The 20768-nt window shown below is 41.7% G+C and overlaps 1 protein-coding gene across 1 annotated transcript; it reads left to right on the top strand.

Moving 5' to 3' along the window:
* The first annotated feature begins 1444 nt into the window (after positions 1–1444).
* Positions 1445–16567, top strand: LOC106573765 (synemin). The gene is made up of 4 exons (XM_014149107.3): positions 1445–2369; positions 4571–4695; positions 6610–6665; positions 7821–16567. Exons 1-4 carry the CDS (start codon positions 1578–1580, stop codon positions 9944–9946), a joined length of 3099 nt encoding a protein of 1032 aa, XP_014004582.1. The 5' UTR covers positions 1445–1577; the 3' UTR covers positions 9947–16567.
* Positions 16568–20768: the final 4201 nt, after the last annotated feature.

Below are 20768 nucleotides of genomic sequence, written 5' to 3'. Positions count from 1 at the left end.
CTCCAGCTGTTTGAGCATGGCCTGAATGACAGTCTGCAGCAGTGGCACCAGTCTGTCAGGAGTGGCCATGCTGCCTGAAGCTGGCACATGGATGAAGGCTGCCCTCACATGGCCATGGTGCAGAGAGCAGTAATACACAAAATCACACAGGTACCTGGATAAGAGGGAATGCCTTACAAATCATTGTCTTTACTATTAATGTACAGTATATCTGGGATATATGGAACCCTACCTTCCTGCGTCCCTTGAGTAGATGACATCCAGACCCATTTGTTTCAGGTCCTTGGAGAGGGACCTCATGTCTATGATTGAGTCTAGTCTATCTGGTCCTCCCTCAATGCAGCAATGATTAACAGGACAAAAGGCACACACATCTCTATCTCTGTAACCATGGTTCTTGCCTGTCTGCTCCAGAGAGATGCCTCTAGAGCCCGGGGCTATTCCAAGGTGTATGGCAAACTGGGAATCACAGACAAAAGTCAGTAAGTCAACCTTTACATGTGAGTACTGTACAGTAATGGGGCTGAAAAGCAGTATAGACACAGGTAAAGAAGCAAAACATATTTTAGATATTTGACTGTTAGAAGGGGATTGCACTCTTGTCCCAACCCCCCCTCCCATCATGGTATGCATATTTACCTTTGGGTTAACAGTTTCCCACATGCCAACTATCACCTGATGTGATTTGAGTAGCTCACTGATACCTCTTTAATGTAGATATTAATGTTCTCTCCCAGTCCAACCTTCTCCAAACCCTATTGCAAATGCAGGACATGATGTTTGCACAATAATGAAATGTATTGAATTAAATGTACACATTCAATTGAGATATCCAACATGTTACATTACCTGAGCTGCCTGCCAGCTAGGATTTACCAAGTAGTCTCTGAAAGGCCCGAACCCTGATCAAAATTAAAACAGAACTGTACAAAGGGGAACACCAGCGCTTTCCATTCCAGTAGCCAAACAATAGCCTACATAGCAGAAGCCTACATTTGCTTAGCTGTCGATAAAACATACAATAGCCTAATATAACTTCGAAATAAAACTTTAAAGGTAACACAGACCAGTTAATACCACGGAGACTTCATCTGCGTCCATTACGCGCGACTGATACTCTCCATTTTAAGCAGGCAGATGAGTCAGACATATTCTGTACGTGCAGAAATTAGAATCCCTACCAATGAATAGCATGTATATCTGTGAAGTGTAATCAAGAATAGTTTGTTTTAAAAAAATTGTTACATTTTCATTTGATTTTATTTGTAGGGTGTAGTGAACTGTCTCTGTTGGAACGGGTGTGCGGTTGCATCGTACATTTCTCTCCACTTGGTAGAGCTATAGCCCACCATAGGAAAAGCAAAGAAGATTTTCAACCCACTAACATCTGCCAGGATAACGGGCCGCTGGAAGCCATGATTAAGCCTCCGCCCACCTTCTGCACTTAACAAGCCAAGCCCTCATGCTGAGTTGCATCACAGCTCTGCTCCCAGACGCACTCGCAAATAAGACCAGAACAACATTTTCTCTGTACTGAAATATAAAGACGCGAAGGAGTAACATTTGTAAATGACAAGATGTTACAATTCAGGAGAAGCGTTGAAGCAGAAAAACATCAATTACAGGAGCTCAACAACAGACTGGGCCAGTACCTGTCAAGAACAATGCAGTTGGAGCATGACAATGCAATCCTCATAACTGAAATAAACAAGATAAGACAAGAGAAGATAGTGGAATGGGACAACCAATGTATGGTCGACATACGGGACCTGCGGAGAATGGTGGGGCAACTATCTTTCGAGAAGTCCCGAGCCGAGACGGAACGAGAGAAGCTTTGGCAAGAGTTTCAGATGTTACAGTTGATGTGTTGTGAGGAGCAGGTGGTATGCAAAGACATAGATGGAGAGCTAAAAGTTTGCGAGAAGCAGCTTCATAAAGCTCAACAGACCAATGGGGAACTTGAAGAACGTCTGTTTCAGCTTGAGAACGAGTACAAATTCATTGAGGATGCACACAGACAAGAAATGACCAAGCTCCGGAGCCAGGTGCATTCACGACCTATTGTTACCCAAACGTACCATGGTCCTCCAGCGGTCTCGATGGAAGAGATGCAACATTATGCCCTCAGCCTGTCCGAAGGATGGACAGACACTTCAGAGATGTATCGAAGGAAGGTCGAAGATATGGAGGAATCGATCAAAGCGGACCAGACGAGGCTGGGGGATCTCCAAAGGGAAAAGATGAAGTATGCCTCAGAGTTTGACAAATTACGTAAAGAGGCTGAAAAGCAAGGTCAGATTCAAATACACCTGGAGGAACAGCTCATAGACATGCAGGAGAACTTCCACGGGGACATCACCCAGTATCAGGTCAGCAAATAGGGTTTGCATCCCATGTTTAGACACCATTCGGTGTGTCTGTCTTTTGACAGTATATATACAAAAGTCATAACAATGCAGAAATTTGTGTTATTTTTGGTTCTGTTCATGGATCATGAAATGCATGCATTTCTACAACGTGATTGGTGCTGCGCACAGATCGCACAGCCTTTCCATTAGAGATGACTGCCTCCTCTAGGTGCCACACCCACTATTTTAGGAGAAAGAGCTGTATTGTTACTCCATACTAAATTCAATTGCTGCAGACTCGAACATCGTTTTTTAGTTCGTTTTTTTTGGTTATTTCTCATTATCATATTTTATACTATGATGCATAATTATTATGATGAGTGAGATGGATCCTTTACCTCCTTATAATAAATTATACTGCTAAAGAAATGTCACTATATGACTGAATTTATTGATCAGATATTTCTTCAACGATAATGTTCACAGTATGCTTCAAAGTTATGTTTAAACGACACAAAATGTGCATATATTTGTGCATGTACTTCAATCACATTGGCCCACAGGAATTAAAAATGGAGCAAAGTAACTGCAGGAACTGAGAAATTGATATATGAGCCACACCTCCTTGTGAAGTATCACTTTCCTACTTGGAGGGGCCTTGTACTACTTTGCGATTCTAAATGAGCACAACTACTCCATATAAACTCTCAACCAGCACCTGTTCCCTGACAGGCCTGTTGGGACCACAGTGAGGAGTGACATTTGGCTGTATCACACCCACTGCCTACCATCCATCCACTGGGATCAGCCTCTTATAGATGATATCAACACTCGGTCGATGGTTCTGAAGCCAATAAATATTGAAAATAATCTCAGCAGCTTTGATTTATAGACCTTGCCATTAAAATGGCAACCCCAGGGTGGTGGAAGGCCCATAACTTCCCTCATAACTACAGAGAAAAATGCATTCTGCACCAGTTCAATGTTTCAGGCCAGACTAAAAGGATTGACTGGCCAAACATATTACGGTTGTTAGCTGTACCAGCCACTTAAACCAATTAGCTGTCACAGAGACTAATCCTCAGTATCCTACTAACGATGGAGCCCTACCAAGCAGATCAATCATTTTACTCCAATGCACATTTCCAAAATAATTTCAAGGTACATTATGCATAAAGTTGTCATAAACTCTTAAGTGATGTCTAATTGTTCAAAATAATCTTCAAATTCCTGGAAATGGGTTTAAAATTGAACCTGACCCTCATTCAGTGGGATGCCATATGTCAGGGGTCATCAACTAGATTCAGCCGGGGGACGATTTCTTTTGAGCGGATGGTCAGGGGGGCGGAACATAATTACGAATCATTTGTAGACTGCAAATTGACTGCAAGAAGCCCAAACAGATATAATATTTGACTAAAACATAATCATTTTAAACCTTGCTTATATTTGTATATGATAACGTCTCTTTATTATGCATGTAAATACTTGAGAAAAGATTCCCAAAAATAACATCACTTGGAGCGGATTTCCTGGTGTTTTTTCATTTCCAACAACAAACGTTTTTTTTGTATTATTATTTTTAGCTCAGAAAACCAAATAAAACCACCCACGGGCCAAATTCTGCCTGCGGGCTGCCAGTTGGGGAGCCCTGCCATATGTCGACATCAGACTAGACTTAAAGGGACAGTTGTTTACCTAGCTGTTTAGTCTGATGCGTTTGAGGGATCACCCATGATTCAGCCAGTCCATCCTGCTTTTCCTTTAAATGATAGGTGACTAGGAAAGGTGTCTCAAGGGCCTTTAAAACAGGTGCACAACACAAACAGCAGTGCCACATTCACCTGTACACACTCAATACAATTGGATCGGTTACCTACTGAGGGAGAAACGAAGAGGGTTAGATGGTGAACCAAAATACCTTATTGAAACTGACACGTAGTACAATAAATGATCATATGGGTACCTTAGAGGGACAAATCTGGACAGTAAATTGTGGCCTGAAAGATGGGTTTATATTCGTATTCAGGGTACCACCTCTCATCTGAATTCCCTACATCTGATATTGCCATATGTAATGAGAAATGTAATAAATATATTGATATGTAATCCATATAGACCGACCCTATAATTATAGTCTCATAACAGTATTTGAGAAAAATGTATGACAGGATAGAAGACAATGCACATGCTCACAATTACATTCCATCGTCTCTTTGCAGGTGATTATTGATCAGTTGGAGCGGGAGCGGGAAATGTTGGCCAACACCATGGCGGAAAAGGTCAGAGACCACCAGCAGCTCCTGCAGGTCAAGATGGATCTGGGCATGGAGGTGGCTTACTACAGGTAGGTCTTCTTCTGTACTGCTAGTCCTTTCTGAGTTCTATAGAGGCCACTATAGAGACTTTTAGCAGAGATTTCTGTTATGCAACCAACAGTAGTTACCAAGACATAGTGCTAACAACCTTACTTCCCACATGATCCAAGCACAGTTAAAAATGTCATGTTACATTATTCTGCCTCATGGGTTAGACCTTGTGTAGTGCTCCTTTTTACTATAGTATCTTTGGAAATCAGTGGAGGTGGCTGAAAATGCTGATTCTGAGGAAATGCTGAGAGAATTGTGGTGTAGTGCTTTTGTAAATACAGTCAGTTTATTATTGCAGCTTAAAAGTACCATAGAATTACAAAGCAGCCTTTACAGTATAGTAATACATCGGTTTTGCCTGTCGAACCAGAAATGTGATTTGATTTGATTCTGTCATGTTAGGCCCAACACTGACCCTTCAATGCTGCAGTGTTGTTGGACTTGAAATGTATTTATAGTGATTTCACCCTTCACTGTAGCTGCAAAGCAACTGCTCTGCTGCCCTCCCATTTGGCAGGGGCACTTAGCATTCCTCCACACAGCCTTCTCTAATATTAACTCCTAATGTTATCCACAGTGTGATATCTGTAGGAATATTTTGCTCATTTGTAAACAGCCAAGACCTAAACAGTTTGGTCTTAGGTGAACAGGAAATATTTGCTATTTATATCTCTGTTAGAAAAAAAGTATTAAAGTGATTTGTGAGATGTCTTGTTGAGCCCTGATATGGCAATGCCAGACTAATACCATGTCACTACAATTCACATTGGATTACTTCAAGAACACTTCAATATTATCAAAACAGAGGCTAGTTTAGTCCCACAACACTAGTAAAATCCATGCACATGGTTATATCAAGCAATGGCATTTAAGATGAAATAGCCATGTCAATACTCACTTGCTTCACACTTGTTATCCTGCTTTATTTTATTTTATTTATTTTCAATTGAACCTTTATTTAACTAGTTAAGTCAGTTAAGAACAACTTCTTATTTACAATGACTGCCTACACCGGCCAAACTTGGGCGACGCTGGGCCAATTGTGCTCCTCCCTATTGGACTCCCAATCACATCATAGCCATGATAAAAATGTCATAACACATGGCTTCTCATGAATTATTGCTTAATTCAGAAATCTAATACAAACACTAGTCTCTTTTTGGTCTCTTCCAGGGTCTCTCTTTGTGTCATCTGGTCTGTGGCCCATATAAAGGATATTATTTACATAATATTCCCTGGTCTCCCTAGGCTCTTTATCGAGCTCTCTTGTAAGCCTACTTAGACTGGTACATCTGCACTTTGTTTAAAATATTTGGAAAAAATGTCTTCCTTGAAGAGTTAGCGGGAAAGCTGGTCTGTCTCTTAGTGTGCGTGCCTGTGTACACATTACAATCCATAGTAGAGAGCAGACAGCAGCACGTTGTAGCTGTTATTTTTAGGTCAGCCTTTTGGGAGAGACACCGGCGACTTTCACAGGGGTTATAGCTTCAGCAAAGTCTCATAAGGTAGCTTTTGTTTTCCAACTCTTATTTTGTGGAGCCATTACTTTTCCGAGGTAGGTGAGCTGTTCAACTTTACTGGTACAGTAGGTTTGTTGTTAGACGTCTTTTGGTCTGTTGTGGTAAAGTGTTGATGTTGACCTCTGCTCTTTTTTGTATATGGCCAGATCCATGGGTTGTGTTCATCGTTTGGTACCTGTGTGTTTTATTTGAGGTTTGAGATGGCAGGGCAGAAAGATCAACATCCTCCTGTGAGGTGATTGTATTTGTGTGAAAACAAACCATTGCTTAATTATGAAGAAGCAATATTGCCCTAAGAATACAAATCAAATAATTTCATTGCCATGTATGTAACCTTGGTTTTAATGCCATTGTGTTTTTGTTTCTCTATAGGGCACTTATTGAAGGAGAGCATCAGCAAAATCTGCAGTCAAGAGGAAGAGTCATAGGTATTGTACATAACTTTCAAATAAGTCATACTTTCGGCCGGGACGTTTGTGTTACTATACATTTGAGAGTAAATTTACTTTAGACATTTCTTCTATTGCTTACATCCTTTTGGTAGCATTTATTTGTTTTACTCAATTCTACAAACTTACTGTATATACAGGTAATTGCCAAAATAAAGGAAACATCAACATAAAGTGTCTTAATAGGACTTTGGGCCGCCACGACCCAGAACAGTGTTAAATTGGGTTGATATCTGGGGACTGAGACGGCCATGGCATATGGTTTATATAGTTTTCATGCTTATCAAACCATTCAGTGACCACTCGTGCCCTGTGGATGGGGGGAATTGCCATCCTATAGGGGCATAGCTATGGTAGCCAAAATAATGGCCTGCCCTGCAGTTTTTAAACATGACCCTAAGCATGATAGGATGTTAATTGCTTAATTAACTGAGGAACCACATCTGTGTGGAAGCATTTGCTTTCAATATACTTGGTATTCCTCATATTTCCATGATTTTGTCAGTTACCTGTATATACACTGAGTGTACACAACATTATGGACACCTTATCTTTCCATGACATAGACTGACCAGCTGAATCCAGGTGAAAGCTATGATCCCTTATTGATGTCACTTGTTAAATCCACTTCAATCAGTGTAGATTAAGAGGAGGAGACAGGTTAAAGAAAGATTTCAAAGCCTTGAAGCAATTTAGATATGGATTGTGTATGTGTGCCATTCAGAGGGTGAATGGGCAAGACAAAATATTTAAGTGCCTTTGAAAGGGGTATAATAGTAGAAACTAGGTGCACCGGTTTGTTTCAAGAACTGCAATGCTGCTGGGTTTTTCACACTTTTCACTGTTTTTTCCTGTGTGTATCAAGAATGGTCCACCACCCAAAGGACATCCAGCCAATTTGACACAACTGTGGAAAGCATTGGCATCACAATTGGCCAGCATCCCTGTTGAACACTTTCGGCACCTTGTAGAGTCCATGCCCTGATGAATTGAGGCTGTTCTGAGGGCAAAAGGGGGGGTGCAACGTAATATTAGGAAGGTGTCCATAATGTTTTATACACTCAGTGTATATGCAGTGATAGCCATTTCCCAATTTATAACAACATTCATTTGGTCCTTCACTCTCCACCTCAGATATTAAGATGATGCCTCCACAACAGTACAAACCAAGAGTTTCCACATCAACCAGACAGGATGTAAGGAAACATCTGGATGTGAAATACATGGAGCCAACCTCAAGCTTGAGAAGATCACCTGTTCCATCTCAGTATGGTCGCACCAGTCCTTTCAGGGTCATTCCTATCTCAGTCAAAGGCAGCAGCTACAACATGAATCAGAGTCCTTCCGCCAGAAGGGACATGGTCTCATTCACTAAATCCCAGTCTGCATCCTCAAGCTCTTCCTCCACTACCGTTAAACCTGTGGCCCAGAGTACGGACAAGACAAATATAGATGCTCAGAAGAAAGTTGTGGAGGAGAGGAGTGTGAGAATCAAAGAGGGGTCACAACACTCAGCTAAGGATTCTCTTGACCATTCTCGAGGCACAGAAAACACGTCCAGTCCCATTTCCTCACCCACTGCTGACCCCAAATCAGTGAGAATAGTGTCACCACCAATGATGAGTCTTAGCAGAAACACAGAGGAGGACAGCAAAAAGAAAGCAGAGAGGCAAGTTGAAAGAGAGGTGAGAGGAGATGCATTTGGTCTTCAGAATGTCAAGATGCATGCCAAAGATGGCAGCATTACAGCAACCACGACAAGTGATAAGATGGTCCTAGACTCTGTGTCTATGGAGGAACTCATTGAGAAGGTCATGAAACCTGCTGGTTTGGATCGAAAGGTCTGCAGCTCATCTCCAGACTCCAAGATCACTTACCATGTGGAGAAAACGGAGAAGGAGGACGGGTCAACAAAGACACAGATTATCCTGGAGTCCAAGGTGCAGGAGGAGCTGGATATGTCAGAGGACTTTGCACTGGAGGAACTTCTCAGCAAGGGAGTGAAACACGTGTCACTGGAGGATATCAAGGGCACTGCAACAGGAAACATGATTCAGAATCTGCTCAGCCTTGGGCTGCATGGAGGAGAGGACATGGAAAACAAGACTGTCAATGTGGAAATCTTCGAGGAACCAGTGGAGGGTTGCAGTGACGAGGAGTACGAGATTGAGGAGAAGTCCACACCCAAGTTCTCCCAGCCCTCTTCAATGTTCTTTCAGATTGAAGAACTAGAGAATGACCCTCACGGCACCAAATACCATGAGAGTGGTGCTGAAGTAATGAAAACCACCATGACAGCAGCAAACTATGGCAGTAGTGGTGGATCTGTGAAGGTCCAGGAAGACTTCAGAGATAGTGAATCTCCATACTACAGCCACAACCAAGAGTCTCAAGAGTATTTCGTCTCCACACCTGATGGAAATCTGTCAGAGCCTGAGGAGGGTGGTGGTATAGCATCATATGGACATGGTGAACGACCCTCCAGTGGTGGACGAATGGTGGACGACTTTTCAGATGAAAGGTATTACCAGGAGGGGGAAGTCTCAAAGAACAGATTTTTTGTTGAGGAAATCGATAGTTACAGACCTGCATCGGACAGCGGGTACATGAAAGATGACCACTCCTTGGCCCAAAAGAGTTACTCAGAGTGCATCATTGAAGAGGAGACCATCCGTGTCTCCCCCACAGTGCAGGAGTCAATGCTCGGATACCTGAGAGAGGAAACTCTACGCCCCAAAGAGCAGCTGAGGGGAGCCCTAGAGCAGCTCCAAGGAACAGTGTCAGGGAGCCTGAAAGAAGAGCTGGCTCTCCTCACAAGAGGCGGCAGTGATAGTCCTGAGAACATATCTGTGGACATAAAAAAATTACACCAGTCCTCTGACAACGGAACCACGACCATTGTGGCAGAGCTCAAGAGCTCAACAACTCTAGAGGACTCTGGGCTGCTGGGGGAGCAGGGGGATGATGTATCTGAGGAGCAGATCATGGCAGCTCTACGCTCCTCCAACCCCAACCTTGGAGCAGAGGGAGGATACACCTTGGACACAAAGGAGATGTGCTGGGTGACTAGCAGTGAGGGACAGGGAGGCGAGTCCTCAGCTGATGTCACTGAGAAGAACATCAAGCTGGGGCAATCAGAGAAGTCATTCACCTTCCAGATGGATGTAAATAATGGCCAAGGACAGGATCCCCCACTGAAGGTCACTCATAAGAAAAGAGTTGCCACAGTCTATCTTGAATCTAATGAAGATGAGTTCTGATTCAAATTAGATATTTTTATTATAATACTCCCCATATTAAGTCACACACCAGTCAATCAGTTGCAGCGAACTGTAAGGTGACGTTATTCGATGTGATTCATAAATTGCTATGCCTACAATTGTGATAAGAGTACAAACTATAGCCACTGCATATATATAAAAAAGTTTTAATAGCATTTGTTACCCATTTTCAAATGTCTCTCTGCTTCTTTTTAAGAATATGTTATATTAATTTCCTGCTATATTTTTGTACTAACCTGTATCACAGAATAGGGCTGTCTTTTTGCCTGAGATACTATAACCAAATATGGAACAATGCTAATATATCCTCCATTGTTATGGTTAATGCTGCAGTCTTAAAATATGTTCAACATTTACAGTATGTATCTAGAAAAAAAACATTATACCTATTGTTTCCTGTAATGCCATGTTATTTTTAACCACATTTAAAGCTAGTGGTTTGTTACTGAGGGAGTTCCTGTGGTTAATAAGGGAAATCCTCCAATACAATGCTAATGATGGCTATATTTGAATGTGTTTATGATAGGGCACAAAAGTATGTGTATCATGTCTTGTCAAATGAAATCTACTTGCTATTAACAATTTGAATTGGAAAGAAAAAAAGAAAAAAATCAAATGCAATTCTAAATCAGATGGGGTGTAATCGAGTGATTCTGATCACCACTTAGTAAAACCACTAAACATTTTCTGCATGTTTGACATTACTATTAAGTTTCAAAATGTACAATATTGTTCCCTCAAAAGTGTTTTATAGGTTATCCTTCCGGTTCCCTCACCATGATCTTTTAACCTGTAAATGGCTTTAGAGGGAGCAAAAAGAAATCCAAACATCTTGAATTCCAAAGAGAGGTGTTTTTCTCTGCTTGTAGGGGCACTGGAAGCAAGACAGACAGACTGTAAACAAGGTGGAGTGAACTTAAGGAAAGGAGAGACGGACAACTAGAGAGAATATGGAGATAAGCATATGGTTAATGTCTGAGATAAGACCTGTACATTTACACTGAACAAAATATAAACGCAACATGCAACAATTTCAAAGATTTTACTGAGTTACCGTTTATATAAGGAAATCAGTCAAATTAAATAAATGAATTAGGCCCTAATCTATGGATTTCACATGACTGGGAATACAGATATGCATCTGTTGGTCACATATACCTTAAAAAAAGGTAGGGGCGTAGATCAGAAAACCAGTCAGTATCTGGTGTGACCACCATTTGCCTCAATCAGCGCGACACATGTTCTGAATGGTGTCCCACTCCTCTTCAATGGCTGTGCGAAGGTGCTGGATATTGGCGGGAACTGGAACACGCTGTCGTACTCGTCGATCCGGAGCATCCCAAACATGCTCAATGGGTGACATGTCTGGTGAGTATGCAGTCCATGGAAGAACTGGGCCATTTTCTGCTTCCAGAAATTGTGTACAGATCTTTGCGACATGGGGCCGTGCACTATCATGCTGAAACCTACTGAGGTGATGGCGGCGGATGAATGGCAAGACAATGGGCCGCAGGATCTCGTCACTGTATATCTGTGCTTTCAAATTACCATCAATAAAATGCAATTGTGTTCGTTGTCCGTAGCTTTTATCTGCCCATACCGTAACCCCACCGCCACCATGGGGCAGTCTCCTCACAACATGGACATCAGTAAACCGTTCGCCCGCACGACGCCATACACGCTCTCTGCCATCTGCGCGGTACAGTTGAGACTAGGATTCATCTGTGAAGAGCACACTTCTCCAGTGTGCCAGTGACTATCAAAGGTGAGCATTTGCCCACTGAAGTCAGTTACGATGCTGAACTGCAGTCAAGTCAAGACCCCGTTGAGTACGACGAGCACACAGATGAGGTTCCCTGAGATGATTTCTGATAGTTTGTGCAGAAATTCTTCAGTTATGCAAACCCACAGTTTCATCAGCTGTCCGAGTGGCTGGTCTCAGACGATCCCACAGGTGAAGAACCCGGATGTGGAGGTCCTGGGCAGGCGAGGTTACACGTGGTCTGCGGTTGTGAGGACGGTTTGAAATATTGTCAAATTTTCTAAAACAATGTTGGAGGCAGCTTATTGTAGAGAAATTAACATTCAATTCTCTGGCAACAGCACTGGTGGATATTCCTGCAGTCAGCATGCCAATTGCAAGCTTCCTCAAAACTTGAGACATTTGTGGCATTGTGTGACCAAACTGCACATTTTAGAGTGGCCTTTTATTGTCCCCAGCACAAGGTGCGCCTATGTAATGATCATGCTGTTTAATCAGCTTCCTGATATGCCACACCTGTCAGGTGGATGGATTGTCTTGGCAAAGGAGAAATGCTCACTAACAGGGATGTAAACAAATTTGTTCACAATATTTGAGAGAAGTAAGCTTTTTGTGAGTATGGAACATTTCTGGGAGCTTTTATTTCAGCTCATAAAATATAAAACACTTTACATGTTGCGTTTATATTTTTGTTCAGTGTAATTTCAGTAAACCACAGTACATATGAATTCCCTTGGCTTGAGCCATGTTGTGTTGGTGACCAGTGTCAGGATTCACCTTGGCTTAGAGGTGAGTCAGGGCTCTAGTCAATCAGATCCGCTTTAGCCGACATCCACATAGCGGTTGTTTTGAAGGTGTCAGAAGTGGAACTGCATTAGAACTGTCAAATCCACAAGTGGTTCCCGGCATTATACCTAAAGCGGACATTGTCAATTATTTCTATATAGCCTACACTTTCTCATTCTGAACTTCTTAACACGAGTGGGGGTGTGGCTTCGAGACAGTGATTGCAAGAGCAGCTGCTCACTGATTTTACCACTCCAATGCAGTACCACCTCCAACACCACTTCCAACACCTTCAAAACATCCACTTTGTGAGAGTGTCTGCTATCGGTTAATGCTTGATCTGATTGAATCTGACCTTACTGTACATGCTGACCACACTGCTTGCGTTGCGTGCTCGAGCGTTGCAAAATAAATGTACACATACAGTACCAGTCAAAAGTTTGGACACACCTACTCATTCAAGGTTTTTCTTTAAATTTACTTTTGTCTACATTGTAAAATAATAGTGAAGACGTCAAAACTATGAAATAACACATATAGAATCATGTAGTAACCTTGCCTTGATGACAGCTTTGCACACTCTTGGCATTCTCTCAACCAGCTTCATGAGGAATGCTTTTCCAACAGTCTTGAAGGAGTTCCCACATATGCTGAGCACTTGTTGGCTGCTTTTCCTTCACTCTGCGGTCCAAACCATCTCAATTGGGTTGAGGTTGGGTGATTGTGGAGGCCAGGTCATCTGATGCAGCACTCCATCATTCTCCTTTTTGGTTAAATAGACCTTACACAGGCTGGAGCTGTGTTGGGTCATTGTCATATAAATGATAGTCCCACTAAGCGCAAGCCAGATCGGATGGCGTATCGCTGCAGAATGCTGTGGTAGCCATGCTGGTTCATTGTGCCTTGAATTCAAAATAAATCACAGACAGTGTCACCAGCAAAGCACCCCCACATCCTCACACCTCCTTCTCCATGCTTCACGGTGGGAACCCCGCATGGGGAGATCATCCATTCACCTACTCTGCGTATCACAAAGACATGGCGGTTGGAACCAAAAATCTCAAATTTGGACAGATTTCCACCGGTCTAATGTCCATTGCTCGTGTTTCTTGGCCCAAGCAAGTGTCTTCTTATTATTGGTGTCCTTTAATAGTGGTTTCTTTGCAGCAATTCAACCATGAAGGCCTGATTCACACAGTCTCCTCCGAACAGTTGATGTTGAGATGAGTCTGTTACTTGAACTCTGTGAAGCATTTATTTGGGCTGCAATTTGAGGTGCAGTTAACTCTAATGAATTTATCCTCTGCAACAGAGGTAACTCTGGGTCTTCCTTTCCTGTGGTGGTCCTCATGAGAGCCAGTTTCAGCATAGCGCTTGATGGTTTTTGCGACTGCACTTGAAGAAACTTAAAAAGTTCTTGAAATGTTCCATCATGCATGATCTTCATGTCTTAAAGTAATGATGTACTGTCGTTTCTCTTTGCTTATTTGAGCTGTTCTTGACATAATATGGACTTGGTCTTTTACCAAATAGGGCTATCTTCTGTATACCCACCCTACCTTGTCAAAACACAACTGATTGGCTGAAACGCATTAAGAAGGGAAGAAATTCCACAAATTAACTTTTAACAAGGCACAACTGTTAATTGAAATGCATTCCAGGTGATTACCTCATGAAGCTGGTTGAGAGCGCCAAGAGTGTGCAAAGCTGTCATCAAGGCAAAGGATGGCTACTTTGAAGAATCTGAACTATATTTGTATTTGTTTAATACTTTTTTGGTTACTACATTATTCCATGCGTTATTTCATAGTTTTGATGTCTTCACTATTATTCTACAATGTAGAAAAAAGTAAAAATAAATGAAAACCCTTGATTGAGTAGGTGTGTCTAAACTTTTGACTGGTACGGAACATGTTTTTCAATCATTTCATCTAAACTGCTTGCTCGCGTCAAAGAGCGTCGGCGTAGCCAGGCGCTAAAATAGAAGTTGGTTCTATTTTTTTATGCTTGACGCGCTGCAAATCCCACCTCTCCCATCTCCTCATTGGTTTTTAGGAGCATAAACCCACTTGGGTGTTTGAAAGATGAACTGAGGTCCACACTCCAGCCCAGTTGGTTGTGGTAATGCACCTTAAAGTTGGTTGCCAATTGACAAATAAAGTATACAGAAGAAGAAGAATACTACTACTAGCTACTACTACTACTACTACTACTACTACTACTACTACTACTACTACTACTACTACTACTACTGAAGGAGGAGAGATTACTAGAAACTAACTAGGTTTCCCGTTTTGTCTGTGGATTAAATGTTGGAGTAGAGAACACATCATTTTGTGTGACTCAAATTAGTCAAAAATCTATACAGATCCAGAAAACAAGGACCTTGTGCATTTCAGGTGAAATAACAACCCAATGTTTATATCCCAGGACAAATTCGCTAGCAACAGCAAGCTAGCTAGCTAAATGCCCATGAGTGTTTCATGTTTTTTTGACCTGCCCCAAATTAATATATTTGGTTCAGAGTTTGTTTCTATATTTCATCCTGCGTGTCTTGGATCGCGTCTGGTGTGGATGTACAAAATCAACATGTGTGCGATGGCACACACGGACGCACACGCGTGTCCGGTCTAGACAGCATGTTTGTATATGCACAACTATGGCTATTTTAGGAACAGAGTACCAGCTTAGTATCACTGCCTTTGTGTATGTGTGAGTTTGCATGTGTGTGTGTGAGAGTTTGAGTGTGTGTGTGTGTGTGTGACTACGTGTGCAAAATAAAAATACCTCCAATATGGATTCACCCCACAAGCCCCTTTCTTTTTTCTCAGTAATGTGCTTTAGAGTTCTCCTATGCAACAGTGCAGAAACACCGAACACAGGTCATTCACATTATGCTTCCTTGGCACTGTCTTGCTATAACAGATTATAAAGAGCATGGAATTACAATATCATTGCTTTACAAATGCTATTGCGACTAAGCTAAATGCAAATTAGGTAAAGTAGAGCATTTTAGAGTTGAACGATTTATAACTGATAATAGTTTGTTGCACTCAGAGGCATCATGCCCATAGGAGGCACAGGGGCACGTGCCCCCTTGTTTTTTTCTCTGTAATATTAATACAATTTTAGGAAGTTGGCTTTAGCTAGCCCAGATAGGTTTCCAACCTCCTAACTAGCTACCAATAAGACATTTCAGGCTATCAATCAAGTTAGAGTAGCTAGCTTGTCTAACTATCTTAGCTGGCATGCCTGCTGGCAAGGTTGGTAGACTTTAGAAAATCAAACAATAACTAAATGTACTGAATAAGACTCACATTCCTTTCAAGCTTTTACCCAGATTTTTTCAGAGAAGCATATTAAGTTTCTTTAAAAAAATAATCAGTCAGGAGGATACAGACAGCTCAAGGCATACGATTATTTTACATAGAATTAAGCATAATGATTATGGCTCTTGATGAAGCTGAAGAAATAAAGCCATCCTCACATACTTTGTGCCCTTTCAGATTTTTGGGGTGCATGACGCCCCTGGTTGCACTTGCACTTAAGTGCCCAGATACATTAGAAAACAGGTGGCCTTTCACAGTGCTTAAAAATCTCTTTAGTGTGTGAATATAACATAAACACTGTTTGATCAATACACATATATTGTAGGTTAATTTTGGGCTTAAGAACATTGTCAAAAAGGCAATCTTTTTGATACAAATCATTGTAGGTTAAATTAAATCTCCAAACTATCCAATGTGCCGTGTTGCATTTCGTTACACTCGCAATAACATCTGCTAACCATGTGTATGTGACCAATATAATATGATTTGATTTAAACACACTGCGGTGCCCAAGAGCCTTTTATGCCTCCATGTTTTATGTTTATAAAGGGGTGCGCTACCCTCATAGACTGATAGGTGTAATTCACATATTGAAAGTAATTGCTTCATGAATTAGCCTACATTGTTCTTTTATGGAAGATGGGTGAATTGTCAGAATCTTTTGAACCATTGTTTAAACACCAGTTCATAATGCAAAAACAATTAAATTACTACTCGAGTGTGTTTTACTGAGTTTGAGTCTTTATTAATAAGCCTCGGGTCATTTATTTTACAAAATCAACAACATTGGTACAGTTAAGTACAGCAAACATAACATGGAATCTCTTCATTGTATACACAAAGAGGAATGGAAGAGACAGATAGTGATCTGCTGTAGCTCTTCTCTGAGCAATAGAACCCTCTGCCACTTCATTCTGAAGAGTTCTGTCTGTGTGGTCTTAACAACAGCCTGACACCAATTTCTCAGAAAATGGACAATGAAAACAGAGATGATTGTCAGGGGTCTTCTTGTTTCAATTGTATCTAATTTCTACTTGCGACAAAGGGAGGGTATCTATTTTCTTAGTGGGCCCAAGCCCATTCATCCAGCTCAGCTCTGATGGCATGTTAGGAGTCAGACATTTTGGCATTTCCTCCTGCCTTGCTATAGGAAGGTAGGACTGCACAGATAGGAGACCTTGTTTTCAGGTTGCCTTCCCTCCGTCTCCCAGCAACCTTGGGTGCCCTGGAAAAAAATACAGTACTGTAAACAATTATATGACTAAAATGCATTTAACAGAGTAGACAGTGTTGGGAATATACTTTATCATCGCGCTAAGACACTATGAGTTGCTTACAGGGCCAGCGTGTCCACTGTCTTCTGCGCGGCTCTTGTTTTATGCGGAGGACCATACAGGACACTATGAATGTCCAGACACTGGAACAAGAACAAGGATGGGCTAGGTTCACTGTGGGGTAAGATGTGGTTTACAATAGAAGATAAGACATGCTTTTGAATAATTTGGCACAATGTGAGATTAAAGTTCATTAAAGTTCAAAGCACTCAGTGAATACAGTGCTTTTGTGTGAAATGTATGACAAAAAGTAGGGAGGCTGATGGATTGTTCTTGTCAACAAACGATATGAAAAGTTAGAGCTACACTCAGACAGCTGAGGGGTAACAAAACACTTCCTGTCCAGTTCTGTAGAGAGCTCTTCCCATCCAGAAATAACTCCTCCTGTAAACAGGGTTCAGTTAACACTAGTCTGTCTCACTCCGCCCAGTGAGTAGACACTGACCAGCACAGACCGGCTCATTGCAGGGTATTTCTAGAACCAAACATTAATAACCCTGACATCTGCTCTGGTTTATACTGGTTTACTGGCCCATCACTGCTAACACAAGTAGCAGTGATGGGCATCTTCCATTCCAGAATTACTTGCCTTCAATCAATTAAAATAAGAATGCCATGACCACGTCTATTTGTTTATTTATGTTGTCAGAGCATATTTGCTGAATGTACAGTAGCCATGTACCCAAAACACTATGTTGTTGTTGTCACACACATACATTTGATGAAGCAACAACAAAGATTATTCATCGTTTCCACAATCAACATAAATCACAGGATGTGAACAGAACTTTGTGAAAGCAAGGAATGTGAGTGCTCAATGTTTCCTACCTAGCGATGGAAGAGTCAGAGTAATGGACTCAGGGAACGTTTTACAGATGGCCTTGATTAATGTTTTTATCAGTTGTCCCTGCTGCATTATTTAATGGAAGAACTACAACATGGAGGAAAACTCCAAGTGTGTGTGTGTGTAAGCCATTGCTTTCCCCTTTCATCAACATGTCATGTTGGAGTCAGGTTTCCTTGGTAGCCCCTATAGAGGAAAAGGTTTAGGATAAGAACAACTCTCACTGTCAGCTTTCATGTATTTTTCCCTCTGTCAAATCATCTTTGATCCCATCCAGAATCCTAAATTGAACATCATGGCTCCATAGAGCAGCTGTTGTCATGATTTACTGGAGGAAGAACATGATATCACTGCATGTTATCTGTCAGGGGTAATTCAGAAAGGTTATAAGTCCCGTCCTTACGACGAGCAGCAGAGTGTGAGAGCTCTGATTCACTCTGGGATACTTGGACCCCCTTCGCACTTGGATGCAATAACAAGGCAACATAGCAACGAGGCTCCTTAATTTACAGCCATGTTATTACTAGTACTCTGAAATCCCCCTGAACTAAGCTATTTCAGTGTCTTTCTGAGGACGGAGAGACTGTGGTCGCAAGGCCAGGACGAAGAAAGTGTGTCAATGTGTATGTGCATCATACTTTGTATATAAATATTGATGATGGGTATTTGCTATAAGCATTAACTGTGTCTTTTATAAATCAAACATAATTGGAATATAATAACAATGGTGTTGACAAGGAACTTTGTAATGCAACTTTTTGTCACTTGTTTGCTAACTGAGTGAATGTCATCATATACAGTACTTCTCACATTCCATCCATATACAGAGACATATTTAGGAATTTCACTTTTGGCTTAGAAGGACGTAATGGATTGCCATCCTAATTGGGGCCAGTGGTCCTTTAATTGACAGCAGTCAGAAAAGTTCTACTCTCCATCCACCCTCACCAGGCCCATCTCTCTGTCTGGCTGTGTCCAAAGAAAAAGCAGCACAATGTCCTTCTGTATGACATTTTACACCAGAGATTGACTGGCTGAGCCTGGATTAGCGTATGTTACTCTCAGGGCACTGAGCCTCAGAGACCTTGGTGTAAATAGCTGCTCTCACAATGACAGGGACTCTGTGTGTGTGTAAATAAATAAGTGAGCTTCATAAACATACTCTCAGTGGTGTATTCATGTTAGGGTGCCACTCCCTGTGACTCCTGACCTTTAGCAGAGCCCTCTCAAATAGCTTGGCAATAAGAAAGGTCAATATTCTATACGTGGGTGAGAGAGAGAGAGAGAGAACCCCACTTAAACACAACATACACATTTTTCCCAAGCGGAAAATATAGTCTATCCAACTGAACAGTAATACAGAATTGATGGCAAAGTATTAAATATAACTGTGCCTGCCCTACTACATAATTGACAGAATATTGCCCAGAAATCCTCAAACCACCTTAAATCAGTGTTGGGCAACAGAAGTGAATGGGGTGTATGTTGCCAGTGTTAACCTGTGTCATCTTCACCCCTCCAATCAGCTGCAGGGTGTCAGCCACCTCAGGACTCAGGTCACAAAAAGTCTCTCTGCTCAGGGGGCAGTGACTCCCTCTGGATCTCTACACACATCTAACATAGTACATTCCAGTTAAGAACGTCAAACTTCTCAGAGCAGCAGAACAGAGTCTGTGAGGCTGTAAACACCTGGAAGACATGTGTTACAGGTTTTGGTTTTTCCATTTATGTTTTGAGGTTGTACTTTAGCATGTAAGCTCATTAGCACATAGGGCATGCCGATTGGTGTCACCTCATTAGTCAGTATGTGTTACACCTGTGCTGGTTGCTGTCTCATTAGTGGGAATTTGTTTCGCCTGTGCTGGCACAGGTGCTATTTAAGATTGGCTGGCCCTGTGCTCCAGTTGTCTTGAGAGATGTGTAGGGTTAACACCTTTAGTTGGTGTGCCCTAGTGTGATGTCTAGACAAACAATCCTTTATCTGATCTTCCCTGTTTTTGTTTTGCCTTAACCTTTTGGTTTCCTTTCTGTCTTTAAGTTTGGTTTTGGTTTTTCTGTTTGCATCTTCTTGCACAAATTTAGTGGGTCTCATGGTGGGTGTCTTTTAGGTCCCAGTTGTTGTTGCTAGTCAACTTTCAGTGGACACCCCCATGAGTGTCTTTCAGAACCTCTCCTAAAAACCCACCTGTTTCGTTTTGATTGTTGGTGACTTTATTGGTTTCCCCTTCTGTTTGAGAAAGATGATTTGGTTTTCTTGCTGGGGAATGTAACACATGCTGTTAAGGGGGTTAGACCAGTGGTGTTGGGTCTATTTGTGTGTGTGTGTGTGTGTGTGTGTGTGTGTGTGTGTGTGTGTGTGTGTGTGTGTGTGTGTGTGTGTATGCGAGACTGACCTCTTGCTTCCCTGTAAGGAGGAGGAGTCAGTGATGGTAGTCATCCTGAACGTTGAGTGACTGCATCCTGTGGGCTCAGGGAGCTCTATATGTACTCACAGATGGAGGATCACAATCACTTATGATCTTCAACCAACATACTGTGTGTATTGTTTGTTTGCTTGTTGGTTCGGTCTGCATACACTTGTGTTAAGTAGTTTGTCCAACCCTCCACTACATGCCCATTTCTGATAACTCCTGGTAGTGGTTGTTCATATACTGTTGCTCATATAATCAAATAATTGTATTTGTCACATGCCCTGAATACAACAAGTGTAGACCTTACTGTGAAATGTTTACTTACAAGCCCTTAA

Source organism: Salmo salar, chromosome 16 (assembly GCF_965601325.2).
Source record: "Salmo salar chromosome 16, fSalSal1, whole genome shotgun sequence".
Taxonomy (NCBI): domain Eukaryota; kingdom Metazoa; phylum Chordata; class Actinopteri; order Salmoniformes; family Salmonidae; genus Salmo; species Salmo salar.
The sequence above is the reverse complement of the archived record's forward strand: the minus strand, read 5'-3'. Positions and strand labels throughout refer to the sequence as shown.

Excerpts from the sequence above, each read along its gene's own strand:
- LOC106573765 (XM_014149107.3), top strand. The coding sequence starts at position 1,578 with ATGTTACAATTCAGGAGAAGCGTTGAAGCAGAAAAACATCAATTACAG. Across the intron at positions 2,370-4,570 it reads GGGACATCACCCAGTATCAG|GTGATTATTGATCAGTTGGA; the intron begins GTCAGCAAATAG and ends GTCTCTTTGCAG. Across the intron at positions 4,696-6,609 it reads ATGGAGGTGGCTTACTACAG|GGCACTTATTGAAGGAGAGC; the intron begins GTAGGTCTTCTT and ends GTTTCTCTATAG.